The 17015-nt window shown below is 42.9% G+C and overlaps 1 protein-coding gene across 1 annotated transcript in view; it reads right to left on the minus strand.

The window, feature by feature from the left end:
- Positions 1-2765: 2765 nt before the first annotated feature.
- The window catches only part of WDFY2 (WD repeat and FYVE domain containing 2), a 60502-nt gene continuing 46252 nt past the window's right edge, over positions 2766-17015 (minus strand). Inside the window, exons 5-12 of the mRNA XM_053971708.1 lie at positions 14352-14502; positions 12820-12932; positions 11765-11891; positions 9761-9866; positions 7014-7115; positions 6220-6350; positions 5774-5882; positions 2766-5144 (exon numbers count right to left, since the gene is read on the minus strand). Of these exons, the coding sequence (XP_053827683.1) occupies positions 5115-5144; positions 5774-5882; positions 6220-6350; positions 7014-7115; positions 9761-9866; positions 11765-11891; positions 12820-12932; positions 14352-14502 (869 nt within the window). The 3' untranslated portion in view covers positions 2766-5114. The remainder of the gene's footprint in view (positions 5145-5773; positions 5883-6219; positions 6351-7013; positions 7116-9760; positions 9867-11764; positions 11892-12819; positions 12933-14351; positions 14503-17015) is intronic.

Below are 17015 nucleotides of genomic sequence, written 5' to 3' on the forward strand. Positions count from 1 at the left end.
TTCATAAGGCCTGACAGGACTTCTGTTCCATCTCAGTAGTAATGTAGCTCTTCCCCATCCTCTTAATATCAAAGTACTTCTGCATTTAATGCAGTCCTGAAAAAAAACTACTTGAGGTAGATAAATATTATTTGGCAATTGAACCAAAGAACAAGAAATGTAAGTCAAATCTTCATAGATGGAACAACTCTATGTTCCTTGTGGCTTCTGGATCTGGACCATGGCTGCTGGCTGACTTACAATACTGGGATGGGGGGATGGTTTGGCTTTATACAGTTCTGATGCATATTCATTTCTATAGTGTAGGTGCTTTTTGTTTTGGTTTGTTTTTTTTAGGTTTTGTTTGTATGCTGATAACATTCTTTCTTGGTATCCCCTCTTTGCACAGACTTTGCCAGGACTGTGCTCCCTTGTTTTTATTTTCGTTTGAGTTCAATGTCCCTACTTGGCAGCAATTTCAATTGAACTCAAGCTCTTTCTCTTCTGAGCAGTACAATGTGTCCTGCAGCAAACAAAATTTCAGACATGGCCAAAGACTGGTCACAAGGGAAAATCCCCAAACTGGGAAAATGCAGTGAAAAGTCACATGTGATCACACAAAGTTAATCTCAAATCCCAGAACTTCAGGTTATTGGCAAACTGAGGAGCAAAGATTTCCTGCCAACATTCACAAGATGCAATTTTGAAGAGAAAAATCTCTGTCTTCCTCAATATTACGTAAAAGGTCATCACTGAAGGGATTCAGCACATCAATGCGTCCTGAAAAAGGATCAAGTTTGTTGTTACTGTTGCATCTTCTAAGTCCTAATTGAAAACATCCCATGTGCTCAATGTGGTCTCCTGGAAAGAACATGACCTGTAAAACCACACATTGTAGCCCTATTTCCTGTGTGCTATAAAACAGAACTTTGGTTGTTGGTATGCAAATCCTGTTTGGAACAGCGAGGCCAGACATAGGTGATATTTGCTAATTTGTTAGTAACTAATTTGGTAGTAGTTTAGATTTAAGGAAAGATAGTTACATTTTTCCTTCTCTAAGCAATATAGAGACACAGGCATTAAGTGGACTTTGAATCACAGAATGGCTGAGGTGGGAAAGAACCTTCAAAGGTCATCTGGTCCTGCTCAAGCAGGGTCACCTAGAGGTGGTTGCCTAGGGTCATGTCCAGTTGTGTTTTCTCCAAAGATGGAGAACCCACAAACTACCTGCCTGGCCAGTCTGTGCCCATGCTCAGTCACCCTTTCAGTAAAAATTGTTTCCTGATGTTCAGAGGAAATCTGTGTTTCTGTTTTTGCCCATTGTCTCTGGCCCTGGCACTGGACACCAGTGCATTCTCTTTGCACCCTCCCTTCAGGCATTTATACACACTGATGAGATCCCTCTGAGCCTTCTTTTCTCCAAGATGAACAGTCCCAGCTCTCCCAGATATGCTCCAGTACTTTTCACCATCTCAATGGCCCTTTGCTGGGCTCCATACAGTGGTTTCATTTCTTCCACTCAGAGGGAACACATCCCTCCCTTTCCCAGTACCAGAGATGCCCATGCCACCCTCTCAGGCAAAGTGCAGTAACCACTACTGAGGTACTAAGAGCCACATGCTGACATTCAGGTGATGGCCTCAAGTTCAGGAGGACAGAGCAGGGAGGTCACCTGGGCTTGGCTGAAAAAAACAGCTGCAGACAAGGGTGCTCACAGCTGAGCACACCAATGTCACTGTCCAGGATTATCCTCTGTCAGACTGGCTGACTTGTAGCCCTATCATTGCTCTGTTTCAACATCTAACCATGACGTTAAGTCTTCTGGTAGATGGGAGGACCATCAATGCTACATTGCAAGCAGATGCCCACATTCTTTTCCCTTCACTTAAACATTTTCAACTTAAAAAGTTTGATGCTCAGATCGCCCCACCTGGGACACAAGTGACTCTACCAAGCTGTTCAGGCACTGTGTATGTGACCTGCCCAAGCCCTACAGACACTGCTCATTTTAAAACTGTGAATAGCAGGCAAATGCTCTGGAGAACAATTCCCACAAGGAAGCACCAGTGAAGAGAGAAATGAAAATCACCTTTTCTGATGCGTAGAGCAGAGAGAGGCTAGCAATGTTTGTGTGCCCCTTGTCACAGCATGAGGTATCACTAAAAGGTACTGCCCTTCAGCAGCCCCAGGGAAAGGGGGCTTGGCTTCATTTAAGAGTGTGTGTAGGTATGTGATACTGCATAGTTTACAACTGTATCAAAACACACCCTCCTCCCATCCTCCAATAGTGAAATTCGTAAAAATAGTTCAGATTTGTTATTCAGCAAGCAAAATGGAAAAAAAGGATCAGGCAACTGAGATCCCTTTTCATATGCATCTAGCAGACAGAAGAAACTGAGATTGCTACTCTAGCACAGCAGAAGAGGAAGGCAGGCATTTTAACACTTGCAGTGTCAAATCTTTCTTCATTTGGAAAGTAAAAGAATTATTGAATTAGGTACATCTGTTTTTCCCTTCATAATCTCTACATTACAGCTCTTGAGGGCATTGCAAAGGGACAAATTTTCCTTTCCCCCTCATCTTCACTTGCAGCTTATACAGTTTTCTAAGCCCAGAGCAGTTTGTCCTGAGACTGCAAGATAAGGAGATGTTTAGCTTAAATCCAGATAATCCTGCAGGTCATTCAGTGAGAGAGAAAAGCCAAGAAAATTCTACAAAACAGTTTTGCATACCCTGTATCCACACATAAGCAACACTGAAACCATGACTCCTTGGAAGACAAGGGGTGTATGGCCACAAGTTTATTGCAGAACAGTCCAAACAAGTCATTCTCAAATGTAGTCTCCTTTGGAATCAGTTCTTCACCTTTGTTTGCACATTACATGTTCAGGAGTAGGTTCTGACCCAGGGGCAGATTCTCAGCTTGCCGACTCCATCACTCCATCAGTGTGAGCACAATTCAAGCTGGAGTCCCAGCCTTGGTGCCACTGCTGTCTCCTCAGGAACCGAGCACTAAACAGCAATTTAAATGCACTTCGGTGCGCCCGTGCCTCTGTCACCATGAGATGCACTCCCTGCACAGCACAAATCAGGTCTCTGGCCAAAAGGCCCCGAGCCCAAGGGAATATGGAACACCATAGTCCAGCAAAGCTTTGTACATATTCTCCAGGTGGAAAGAAATATGGCAGGCCACTTGCTCATCTTGCATAGCTTTGACAGCCAGGAACGTTTCAGTCATCAGAAAACATGCACAAGGTGTAATGAAAAGCATTCCAAGAGGAAACAAGCATGTACTTTCCAGGAGAGAAAGTGGAAGACTGAGAAAACAACTTTCAAGTTGGAAAAATAATAGTACTGTGTGAATTATATTTGAAAATATGCTTTAAAATAGGCTGTCTAGAGGGGAACTAACAACAGGCTGTACAACCAGGAAACCCAAGGTGGTGTTATTTCAGAGAACATGACTGCAAAATACTTCATCATACGTTACAAAATGTTCAAAAAGAGAATTTTCCCTGAAAATACACAGCAGTCCTGTGATGTGCACACAGAAATCTACTCACCCTTTACTATAGCAGCTCACTGGACTAGAATTAATGCTATGGATGGAGGTAACCATTTTTTTTCCCCTCAAAAGTGAATTGCTGCTGGGCAAACAAAGGAGAAGCTTTATTTTCTTTCAGCATTCTCTCTCAAGAGAGAACACAAAGCTTCTCCAGGTAGCAATGTGCTCTGTAGTGGCAAATGTCATGGTCTCCCCACTACAGAGGGAAGAAGGGAAGTCCAAAACAGGGCAAGACTGAGCACCACCAATCTGCTGTGTCACAGTAGCTACAACCACAAGGCCTGCTGAAACAGGAGATGCAGGAAAGCCTTTGCAGAGCAACTTCTCTACACCACTTTCTTTGAAGTGCGTGAGTAATACCATGCTAAAAAGTAACATGGATTAATGGAATGGAGAGTTGGCTCTTCAGAGAAGGTCACTTTGGAAAAAAGGGCTTTTTTAGTTTATTCACCTTGACAATGTCATTCTAAAAAGGTAATTTTGGTCAATCCAGGTTTTTGAATACTGTTTATTTTTAAGAGAAACTGTAAAGTATGACAACAGGACAATGAGCATCATTCAGCAATATCACTTCTGGATCCATAGAGAAAATTAATAAAAACATCAGCATTTAAAAAAATAAATATGACTAACCATATGGAAAACAGGAAGAACAAAATTCATCTTCAACAACACAGACAGGTATAAATGCTGAAATGTTGCTGTGCAAGGTAGAGGTAGAGGTAGAGATAAACCAGACTTTTCAGATCTAGACCAGTTTTAGATCTGCCCCCCTCCATGCACACACTCCCAAAAGTTTCTGTTGTCAATAATTTTATTTGAATCAGACTGTCAGCGTCATCAAACTCAACCAAGTCTGTGTGCTCCTTAGAATGCTCTGAGCTGGAAAACTATTTCAGTTTTCTGTAGAAATCTGTTGCTCAGTAACCTGACCCCTGGTTCTGTGACTTGTGCAGCAAAGGAAGAGGCAGGCAGATTATGCAGACCAATGAATGCTCTCTGGATGATGCCCACTAGGACAAGTAGATGGTACAGCCCTTTTAGGAATTGCAATAGTCCATCAGCTCCTCGGTGATGCACTCAGAGACCATGCCTGGATTTCCTCCTCTGGAAAGAGCATGGTCAGCAGAAGTATCCCAAACCAACAGGTACTGGCTGCAGGGAGAGCCAATTGCCTTACACAGTCTGTTGACACCAAAAACTCACAGAGGAAGACACAAGCCAAGAACCCTCTGTACAAAGCAGCAAGTATCCTGACATACTGAAATATAAAAACTAAAAATTGCACTGCACACAGATTTTTCCAAACAAACTCAAGACAACCGAAGTCAGCTCGTACAAACTGTTAGTTAAAAAAATACCTTCTTGTATATTTTGAGAAGAAGTGGAAAGAGTCTTCGTGCAAATGTTCAGCCTGGATCAAGCAGAGGACATAAAGTTGTTGTAAACACATTATTTCCTTTCTCATCTGCCATATGTGCCCAGTGTTATCTATCTTCTGCAGTATAATTAGGGTTAGGAAATCAGTTTCTTCTGTAAATATCACCTTTCAAGTTCCACTGATGTAACATCAAGACACTACTGGTGTCATATCCCACAACTGTTAAATACAATAAAATAAAACAACATAATGAATAATGGTAAAAGACAATAAAATGCAGTAAAAATAGAACCTTTAAATAATTTGCATCCTTTTTCTTTAATTAAAAGGGGCAACATGGTTAGAGGTGGATGCAACAAGTCTGAAGTAATTTGATTTAATTGTCCAGCACTTATGTCAGAGTGGTTAGGCCGATGGAATGACATTCTGTATGTCACCAGCTTTCACCTGTATGAGCCAGGTTCATAGCTGGCCTTAAAAGAAACCAAAAAAACTCCCACTACATTACTAACATGATCAGAACAGTCATAACACATTGTGAGGGTTTTGCTTTTTTAAATTACTTGAACTGTTATAACTTAGTCACTATTTAGCTATTTCTTTATCTACCCACACTGAGATGTGGCATGTTGAAAAACAGTTGGTCTTCCTCAAGGGAAAGCTACAGTGAGCACTTGTCCCAGCCCCTTCAGGATATAACTTCACAAACCAAGACCTCCTTGGTCCTTACTGGGCAGAAATCCTAATTCCAATCCCAAGTCTCTGGGTGGAAGAAGGCAGGTATGCAGCCACATGGGAGAGGGAAAGGAAATGAAGTACAGGAGCTAGAGCACATTCCTTGCTCCTACCTTAATAACCTTGTCTGTCCCCGAGGTCAGCAGCCATCCCCTGGTGGCATCGAAGTGTACATGAACAATGTTGTGCTTACTGTCATGGAAAGTAGCTGTAGGTGCCCGCCTGAAGAAAGAAATTCAAAAATCAGCAAGGACTGTAACTGCAGGATTTCCCCCCAAAATGTTCTCTATTGAGGAAAAAAGTATTTGGCTGCTGCTGTAAGCCATTAATTCAGCAACCACTCTATAAAACAGCACTTTGAGACCTTTCTGGCATGAAAGGGACTGGGGTGAGGGGCCCTCTATCCCTCCTGGCTTCATCTCCTCCTTATCCTGCTGAGAAAGCCCAAGGACCACCGTGCCAGGCTGCTCCCTCCTGGAGCCTTGCACCCACCCAGGCCCTTGCAGGTGCAGGATTTTTCCCCCGTTGGAGTGCAAGCCGGCTCAGTGTCCACACTTACTCCTCATCTGTTATGGACTCGTGGCAGCTGTCGCAGACCCTCACTTCGAACTCGAACCCCATCAGCGGGATGGAGGAGCGCTTGGAGCTGCATTTCCCGCACACGGCTTTCCCGCACTTCCTGCAGTGATGCTGCAGGAGACAACAGGCAGAAAGACATCTCAGGCCACAAACCCAGACCAGGTCACTGCTCAGGTCCACTGGCTCTTCCATCTCACTCCAGGAAGACACGACACAGCTCAGCTCTGCCCCAGACACCTAATTTATCAAGTTCCATGAGCACTTGCAGCACTTCTACACCCCTTTAGTAAAAATCTGCAATCTGCAGCCCTCTCCTGCTAGGCAGGAAAACACAGCATGTTTCAAGCAGACCAGTAAGCCTTTCCTAGTACAGCCTGAGCAGGTACAGATGTTTATCCAATCTCATTGAAAACAGCTTTGGTTCCAGCACAGTCTCCAAAAATCAGCTGTAAATTTCTTTCTGTAACTTATTTGACTAACAATGAGCAATGTTCCCCATGGCTAAAGTCATGGAAGGCCCCAGATATACTCAGCCCAAGGCCTATTACATGCATTTGCTATTGGGATTGTTTGGAAAAAAACAGTGTGTTCTTTTCAACCACAAAATCAAGCCACAGAGGGGAACCCACTGTCCCAAAATGCAAAAATGCATTTTTGTTGCATTTGAACAAAATGCCAATTCTCAAAGCTTTAGGAGGAAAAAGGTTACTAGAATCCATTATGAGAGAAAAGCCTAAAGGCACCATGTTAACACACCAAAAGGCACATACAAACCTGCCTGAGGCCTATTTTCTTACTGTCCCACATTTGCTTGAAGTTCCAGAAGAAAGGCTGGTCACATTTTTGACAGGAGTCACTATCCAGCCACTCCGGGGTCTGCAACACACACACATAAACACGAAAGTGGAAATGAGCAACAAGTAGAAAAATTTCCAATGGAGCCTAGAAGCAGGACAAAAAAGATGTGTTGTGGTGTGGCAATATGGCCAGCTAAGCTTGATTTAATATCTCCATTTTCACAAGATGCCATTTTGACTGCTATCGATGATGACAAGATGATATTTGTTCCCTGGGATGTCTTTTTTGGCTTAGCTTTGAAGGACATGGGAGAAACAGTTCTCATCCAAATCATAAAGAAGAGTTTGATAATAAGACCACAGAAACAACTCAATTCTATATAAAAATATTTTGTTCTGTCCCATCTGGACAATATTTACCATCTGCTATTGCCTCTGGTGGGAGCTGGGGTCAATTTCCAATAGCCAAGCAAATGATCTGAAGGGAAAGGGAAGTTACGGGAAATGCTGGTGTTGTTGGGGGTTTTTGTATTCTTTCTTTCTTTAACAGCTTAAGAGGTGCTGTCAGAGGTGCCTGTGCTACAAATCATACACAGAGATGAGAAAGATGCGATTCACCTGAAACAGCCTAAGACCCAAACCAAACCCAAGCTCTTTTCCCTCATCAACCCATGAGGTTAAATAGACACTAAATATTGTTTAATACTTTGTGAGGAAGTGCTATTAGCAAACTGAAGTTGTCTTATCAGAGCCACTGGTTTCTCACATGCTGCAAATTAAAATGGCAAGAAACACAGCCAAGATTAAGAACTAAAAACAATAGAAAAGCCAGGCAAAGCTAAGTTAAGGACGGATTGAGACCCTCCGCTCCCAGGATAGCTTTGACTCTCAGCAATAAAGCAATCACCTGTTTCATATTCTTCTGCCAGTTATTCTGAAGGCAGTTCATTCTGCTGGGGAAAAGCCTTGTATTTTCTACCCACAACAGTCTTTCTTTTTAATGCCTACAGATTTACATCTCTATGTATGACTTTCCATCTCCTGGGCATTTGAACACTACAGATGAAGATAACGTTTTGTTTGTGACAAGTAACCACTTCATAGTCAAACAGAAAGACAGCTTATAGCATCATTCAAACATCTTCTTACAGCTTTTTAAAAAATGAGTTGAAAATAAAGAATCAAGGGCTGAAATGGCTTAAGTGACTCTAACACTATCTCAGTAATGCCGGAAAAGCTGATAGTAACAAAATGAGTACTGAGCACATATCACATGGAGAAAATCCTTAAATAAGGGCAAAGATACAAAAGCCAAAATCCAAAAGAAAGTGATCTAGGACCCAAAACCAAGTTTTGATATTAAAATCTCAAAGATTCATGTTTTGAGGGCGGTTTAGCACCCAGAACACCCTGTTGTGCTGCTGATAACAAGAACAAGCCCACATAGCCATAGTCTGGGAAAGCTGTGCACCATTAGCACCTGCTGCTTGGCCTTTATATAGCTAATAATATTCCTCCTCTATATTTTAAACCAGCCTTCTCACAGCATTCCTGCCTATTTGGTGACAAGCCAATCTTAACCCTTACTGTAGCCTTTTGAAGGCAGCAAATAAATACAGGTTTTCATTTCTGGATGTTTGAATTGCAACAAAAGGGAAACATCTGTTGGGAAGGAGGAAACTGCTCTGCTTTCATTTCAATTTAGGAGCTGATGACATACTTGGCCCTTGGATTAGCAATTAAAGAGAGTCAACTGGAATGCCAATTCACATTAAAAAGGAAGCTCAGTTTCTGCCTATGCCTACTTCAGTATTTATTTAAAATCAAGTTTTCCACTTAGCATTTTTTCTTCCTCAAGGGAGACACACTCAATCCATGCAGGCCACAGCTCCTGAGAACCAGCAAAGCTGGTGAAAGCCTATGCTGCCAAAAGCCTTCCTCTGACCTACCCCCTGCAGGAAGAGGGCACAGGTTTGCTGTGACTCATGGCACCAGGATTTGCCAAGCTCCTGAGCAGGGCTGGAGCAGCTCCTGCTGCCTGACTCAGCCAGCACAGAGCTCGCTCCCCCCTCTCTGAGTCAGGACTCAGAAATTGCCAAGTGGGGGCCGTTCCCACAGTGCCAAAGACCTGGGGAGTGTTTTTGCATCCGCTCACATTTGTTGGCCGTGAAGCACAAAAGCAATTAGGAATGTGTGGGTGAAGTCTTACTGTCTGGATCAGCAAAGCCATTATTTACCCCACTTCTATGTGGTTACATCAAGACCAAGTAGCAGGTGAGATTGAAGCCTTATGTTCTCTTATCAAGGAAGAAAAATGCTGGGTTGCGTTTCTCCAGAGATAACCAAGAGACTTCTTGTTTTACTCTTTTAAAACCAAAATGAATCAATCAGTCCATCCATTTACCTCTGAACTGATATTTCTCATGATGTGCTGAAAAATACAGCAGAGCATCTCAATATCCTCCTTACAGAATATCTTTCAGAACAGTAATGTAATGTGCAAGAGCCATTTAGCAGCCTATTTAATACAAATTTCTGCCAGCCGATTTCCCCTGTACCATATTATCAAAGGCACAACATAATTGCTGTATAACAACTGGAGTATGGCCAGAGATGTTTTTGAAGCTTGGAATGATCTTGTTTAGGTTGAAAGCTGCACATTTTAGAAAGGCCCCTTCTTCCCAGGACTGCTTCAGACCAAACTGAGAAGAACTAAGCATCTACCTCTTGCCTCTCAACATCCATGTTCCAGACGACGATTCCCCCGTCTGCACCACAGGAGATGAGCTGCCGAGTGTGGTGAGCATAGGAGAGAGACTGAACTTTATCACTGAGAAAGAAACAAGACAGTTAGCAATCAACCACCTATGGCTACAGCACAAGTGAGCACAGAATATCAATAAAGCAGTACAAACCATTTGTTTGCCCATATGTTTCCCTCCACCACTCATTGCATCTGATGGCATCCATCAGATGCAAATCAGTCTTTGCTGTCAGACTGGGGCCAGACTGAGTGTGTTGCTCATCTGGGCAGCATCCACAAAAGCAAAGACCTCTTCTGGTAACTCTCTTTACTGTTCCTGGGATAGGAGGTCCCAGCTGCACTGGGAAGCCTCAGCAGGGTTGCAGCTTCTGAAGGCATATCTGGATGCATAAACACAGCCCCGGTAATATACCTTCTTGGCTGAATGTCGGTAACAACTTTGTTTTGTAGATCTCTGCAACATCTAGAAATGAATCACTGAAAAACTACTGAAGATTTTCTTTTGACACTAAGAAGCATAGGAATTTGAAAAATAATGTAGGAATGACACTGAATTGTTCCTAAACCTTCTCACAATAAGGTGGAAAATTTAGGTGCTTCTGTTTCTTCTTTTAATGTAAAAACAACATGGGAGGAACAATTCAGCTTAAACTCCCTAAGATGGGCTCAGTCCTTCATAAAAAACCAGAAATTCAGGTCTCATATCAGGCTGTTTACAACCTGGGAAATAAAGACTGTGCAACACTGTTATGGAAAAAACAAGGTTGTGAAGACACGAGAACTGAACATACTGGAACTGAACGAGAACTGGAAATCACCCACAAGATTTGGTTTCCTTTGCTACCACCACTGGTCTTGTCTGCCAAAAGGACTTGCATGCTAACACATTTATTTGTGTCTATGGCTAAACCTGGAGAGGGGAATGCATTCAGAGGAGAGGTCAGGACAACAGTGGCACCCTTCACAGTGCCTGCCTGCAGACCCCAGAGGCACCATCAGGATGTGTAGGACATGGTGTTGTACAGTTCCAGCTGACAGCCATCTCACAGATTAAGGTCCAGAGGCTAATTTCATATTAGAGCTAATCTCCACAGCAATAAATCAAGCGGTGATGCATTAGGAAGCACCACTGGTAGGGTATGAAGTTGATCTGGTTATTTCAGTTAGAGCTCTGCAGTGTTCTGAAATCCCAGAGGCACCCCAATCACTCAGCAGAGTGCAGCATCACTCAAAAGAAATACATGAATACATAAGAAACTGTTAGCTCAAAACCACCATGGGATTTTGTATCACCAGACCTGAGCCTGGCATGGAAGTCCCACATGTATGCAGTCCCAATACTCTAAAACCAACTTGTTGTATTGCCAGAGTTAAAAGGTGAGAAGTCATTGCCACTAGAGCCATTCTGATGTGTAATCAATGCCCAGCACAGGCGTACCCATCTTCAAAGACATCTGTGGCTATGCAAATGTACTTGCAAAGATGATGCCTCTTTGCACTGAGGAGATGTGAAGGCTGCTACGGTTAAAGGTAAAAGCACATCACTTCGAATTCAGGCTGTAGGTGAAAGAGCACGGAGGAAAAGGGGATTAATTTTCCAAGCCCGATGCTCCCTCTAGGGGAAGGAAATATCTTGACACCTAAAACCCAAGAATTTCCCTGCAGCTGTTCTCATTTGAGGAGCCTCCACTTTCCAACAAAGGCACAGGCTCTGGCATAACACCTTCAGGACTACAGATGTTGTGCTTTCCTTCACCACCCTCTGCAGACTCAAAATAGCCTGTGGGCCCAATGCTGGAAAACTTACTACAAGCAAATTATTCCTGTTGTATACAGACCACAGGGAGTCACACATACAAGCTTGAGGCTTGTGAAGACTGTAACTTTTGGGCTGTTTGTTTCCAGATATGGCTTCTGCATTTAGCTTTTCTCCTATAAAAGCAGGAGGAAGGGTTTGAACATACTTATGTCCTTGCAGCTCGATGGCTGTTCCTTTTCTTCCTCCAATATCCCACATTATAATGGAATGATCAGAACTGCCTGAGAATAAAACTCGCTGTATTGGGTCCCAGCAGAGAGCAGTGACACCACCTGCAATAGGAACACACACAACAGTCATTTTATTACAGAAAGTCGAAGATTGGAAGGTAGCTAAATATAAAGATACAACAAAAAATATGGAGTGATTAAAACACATATTTCTTTGGCAAAGACTATGCAACCATGTGCCTTCCAGTGGAAAAACAACAGTCTAGAAAAACTACTGAAACCCCATCCTGTTCTTCTGTGGGCATTGGGCTTCACTGCCGTTTGCATATGTGAATCCATTGAGCAGTGAAGTGTGGAAGAAGAATGGTCAGAGTGAGAGTTACACAACTTTCCATCTTCATAATTTCCAGAAGATTAAAAAAGAAGCAAATGTGGAATGCTATGGGCATCTTCTCAGTACCCAAGCACTGAACTACATTGTAGTAGAAGTAATAGCTATCTTGAGCTATTAGCACTTAGTTAGAGAGGAGGGATATGAAGAAAAAATGCTGAGGAATGACAGCATTTCTTCTGTTAGATGGTAGGATCATATCCAGGGTTGCTCTTTTCAAAGGGTGATGGGGCACAAATCCCAGCAGTGAAACAAGCACTTAGTGCCTCCAGGCTGTGCCTATTCCACTTGGGATGAAGTGTCTGCCAATACAAATTTTGCCTTTAGCAGCATCCTTTCTCCCTCCCAGAACTACCACAACTTGTTCAAGTCCCACTCTGCTTTAATTAGCAGCTACTGATTGTGGCATTTTCTGCCATAGATGTGTTTTTCTCAGAGCTCTGATCACTCTTGTTTTTACCAATACAGCTTCTCTAAACTGCTGGGACAGTTTCAGAGCTATGTCCCTTCCATGCTAAGCACTGACACAAACCATCCTAGTGTATCACACTAGGACCTAGGACAGTCAAAACATCATGATTCTGAGCACAGATGAAGACTGTCTTGAGCACCTTTCTGAGTCTCCTCCTGAGGCTTTACCTGTGTGTCCCTTAAATGTGGTGACAAGGCTGCAAGATTCTTGCTCCAGTTTGAGGATGGTCACTTGTCCAGAATGGTCACCAACAAACACATGCCGGGTTTCCACATCAAATCTGAAGGATAGATGCTGAGGAAAACATACTATTTACACAAGCTTTGCATTCCTTTCATGGCTTGCTAATTCTTTTGACATGAGTATACTGCAATCTTGTGAATAGTGCTCCAGTCTCAAGGAGGTATTCAGAGTGTACTTTCAGGCACCTGTTCATCTTAATAATGCTCATGCCTGTTCATACTAATAGTGCAGTATCCCTGGGTGAGAAAAAATGAGACTATTCTAGGACACAATTTGTGGTTTTGTTATGAAACACCCTTGAAGTAGCCCTTCACCATGAGCATAAGAGTGTCCTCTCAGGCTTTGTAACTCAAGTGCTAGAGTTGGATGGTATCCACTCTCTCCCTAACCAAAATTACACAAAATACAAAGGAGTACTGATTTTAAGTACACAGGACACTGCAGAACAAAAAAATCCAAACCTATTCCTGGTTATGCCAAATATTTTTGCAGTATTTGCCAGTGATTCTCCCTTCCACTGCTTCCATTGCCCTCCACCATCATAATCAGATGACCCAAATTAAATTGTCCTCCAGAACTTTAATTAGTCAAAATTGGCCTTTCTCTAGTAAGATTTAGGGAACACAGGGCAAATTCTTGCATCTTGCTTTCAAAAATATTTATCAATAAATTAGAAAGTAAGTTCAGTCATTTTGCCATTTAGATTGGCTAAATTACCAGATAATATAAAGCAAGTCCATCTTGAAACAATAATTTTCAGTTAGTATCACTTCTCATGAATTAGCAGAACATGCATCATCTATACCACACACACTCTGGGGCATTAAAAAGTCTGTTTATGCTAACCCCTGTTTTCAGCCTAAGAGCTCATACTTTTCCATTTCCCTTTTCATTTGCAATAAAGCTGAATTAATATTTCTTTTATTGTCAGGCAGCTGGGGCAGCTCTACGTGAATAAGCCACCTGAGTGCCATTTTTGGAGTAATTTACTCTTTAGTTAACCCAAATTCCCAATACATAGTGAGCAGTTCCAGAGTAAAGGACAAGTGCTCATTATTTTTTTATTAAAGTAATTTAATTTTTACCATGCATACACACAGGCACTCTGACCTGATCACCAACCTACTTTTGCTACCATTAATTCTCTGAAGAAAGCATGCACTGCATGTTTAAATGAAGGCCCTATCCATATTTATTACAATAGCAGACCACAACAGGTTGCAGATAGCCCATTGTGGTGCTCAAAAATGCTTAGACCTAAATATGCCACAACGCATTAAGGAGACAAAGCAAGGAGAACTGACAGTTTTTTAAATTGGCTTTAAATAACAGTTTCTCTCACAAAGCACTGAATCCATACAGGGCACAAATTTGGAGGACAACTAGACAAATAAACTGAAAGGGCTGTTTGAGTGCCAAAGAGCAGAAATAGAACTGAGAGCTCAGCAAAGGATACTGCAGGCCGCAGGCGCCTGCGCTGGTGCGGTACCCCCCCAGCCGCTGGCCGCTCTCCGAGCAGTGCCACGTGAAGTGTTTGTCTTGTCCGGTGCTCAACACCCACTCCATCTCCAGGACAAACAGAATCATGATGACCCTGCTTTGATGAGCTGAAAGTTAAGCAGACAGACGTATAACCACATTGCAAAGAACATGGGGGTAGGCAACCATTGCAAGTACCAACTGCACCCAACTCCTCCACTCACACTTCCCCACAGAAGCAGCTGGTGTTTAATAATCCTGTTGACATCAGCTTCCATGGAAGCTTGTAAAGCCCCTGCTCTGCATGTTCAGTGTTTGCATGAGAAAGAAAGGAAGCAAGACTTAATTCCTTCCATGCCTACTGCAGTCATTTATCTTCTACAGCAGCACAACTCTTCCCTCCATCATTGTATCATCACAAAAAAAGCTGCCACTGTGGAATGGACTTGGGGTTCCATTTAAAGCTCTTTTGAGCTAGTTTTTTGACAGCAGTGAAAATGCCTACACTGCTGCTTCTCTTGCTGTGAAGTTTTGGTGGATCTGGGCTGTGGTACCCCAACAGAACAATGAGTTCTGTCAATGAGTTCTGAACAATGCACAGGCACAATGCTGCACCAAAGGCAAGTTTCAGCATTAAAAGGTTACTGGAATAAATTTTAAATAAAAGAAAATATCACAGCTGTGGTAGATGCATAAAACAGCTGAAGAAATAAGTTTCTACTGCTACCAAAATAAAGCCATCAAAGGTTTTCATTAAAACAAGGGAACACATGCTTTTTTTTGTATGAATGACCAGTGGGCTTGGTCATGACGTGCTGATTGAGCTGATATTCTAATAAAACAAGTGGCTGGAAAGACTTACAGAACTATTTCCAGCTGTAACTTAATGGTGAATGCCATACTCCTCAATCTACAGCCCTACTGGTTTATTGATTACTGTTAGAAAACACAGCAACATGTGTCACACAAAACAGACTGCTTGTATTTGTTTGTGTAACAGCTGACACAAAAAAAGATTGAATATGTTTAGAAGCTTAAAAACCAGCCCCAAGCCTCCATCTGAAATGCAGAGAATCACCTCAGAACAGTACGGGAAGATTGCTGTCTGCCCTATACAAATATGGAGCACATATGAGAGCTGTGTTCAAACCCCACAAGGGAGAGCTACCAGTAGGAAAGAAGAGGCGGCTCCCAAGAGCCAATACCAGCCCTGATCCACACTTGTTTTTCAGACTGAGATTCCCTGAGCAGAAAAGTCAATAGATGTATTGACATAACTTGCCATAATGGTGATTAGCAGCTAAACCAAAGTGTCAGGTGTGAACTGTGCCCAGATGCTTTCACCCTTGCCCATTAAAAGACCTCAGATTTTGGCTGTCATTTCCACACACTTTTACATTCCAGATAAAAGGATGGGGACCACCCAGGAGTCACTTGAACTATTTCAAATAGATCCCATCTCCTCTCTACCCTTGCTTTCTCTGGGAAGAAATTCAGTGGCCCCCTGGGTGGCTCATGCTTATCTTTACCCATGTCTTGCTCTCTCTGGGAACACCTGCACCAGCCAGTGGAGTGCTGCACTTGGAGAGGGACATGACTGCTGCCACAGGCACCTCATGGGCTCACAAATGTTCCAGGAGCTTGTGTGAACCACCAATGCCACAGACACACCGATGCATTTCCATGGGATGTGTAAAGCTGGCTGAGATCAGAGTGCTCAAGGCCTGTCCAGGAATGTTTTCTCAGCATGCGGCAAATGCTACTGCTAGCGACAGCTTTTTATGGTTTGAATTGGTTGTGAGGATAGCTGGCATCACCCAACTCTCCTAAATCTCCTTCTACCTCCTAAAACTTCTAAAAGATGGGGCTTGTAATTTTTGATAGAAGTACTGCCTGTGGATGCTGAGGCAGCTTATTCTGGCAAGTAAGGTCTAGACATGAAAAATGGTACTTGCCAAGAGGTGGATGGGGTGTACATGACAGCTTTGCTTATCCTCCCTTCCCAAAAAGCTTTCAATTCAGCACTCTGTTGTCCACCTGCACATATTAGCTGGTGGACCACCACACACGCACTGATGGCAGATGTATCTCAAACAAGTGAAAGTGCACAGTGTAGATCATCTAAACAAAGGAGCAAAGAGAAATGCAAATAGAAAGTCACCTGCCATTAAGAGGGAATTTGCCTCATGTAAGGCTTAAAGAAGTAAAATATCAGAAGATTGGAAGCTGATAGAAGAGCAAGGAAGGGGTCTGGGCCCTACAATTAACACAGGTTCAGCGTCTTGAAGCAGCAAACAAAAAGCTGGCCCTTCATGTATTGAAGATTTGTTCACCATTTGTATGCAGAAAAAATGTGGAACAAAGAATTCCAAAGCTGTTAATTTGTAACAACAGCAGGATGGAGATGGGGGATGGAGTGTGAATGTGGACACAGCACAGGAAAACTCTCAACAGGCACCAGGCAAGAGCAGATCTGTGTAAGCCAGAATGAGAAGAGAGCCATTTGTGGGGGAAAATTATGGGGTACAGAAGGGAGAGAAGCAGCAGAGAGGAGAAGGGCACGGGTCCATGTGCAGCTGGAAAGCAGAGGGAGCAGGGTGGCTGCTCTCCTCTATGAGAAAGCAGCAGCAAGCACTATGCA

The sequence above is a fragment of the Vidua macroura genome, chromosome 2 (assembly GCF_024509145.1).
Source record: "Vidua macroura isolate BioBank_ID:100142 chromosome 2, ASM2450914v1, whole genome shotgun sequence".
NCBI lineage: Eukaryota > Metazoa > Chordata > Aves > Passeriformes > Viduidae > Vidua > Vidua macroura.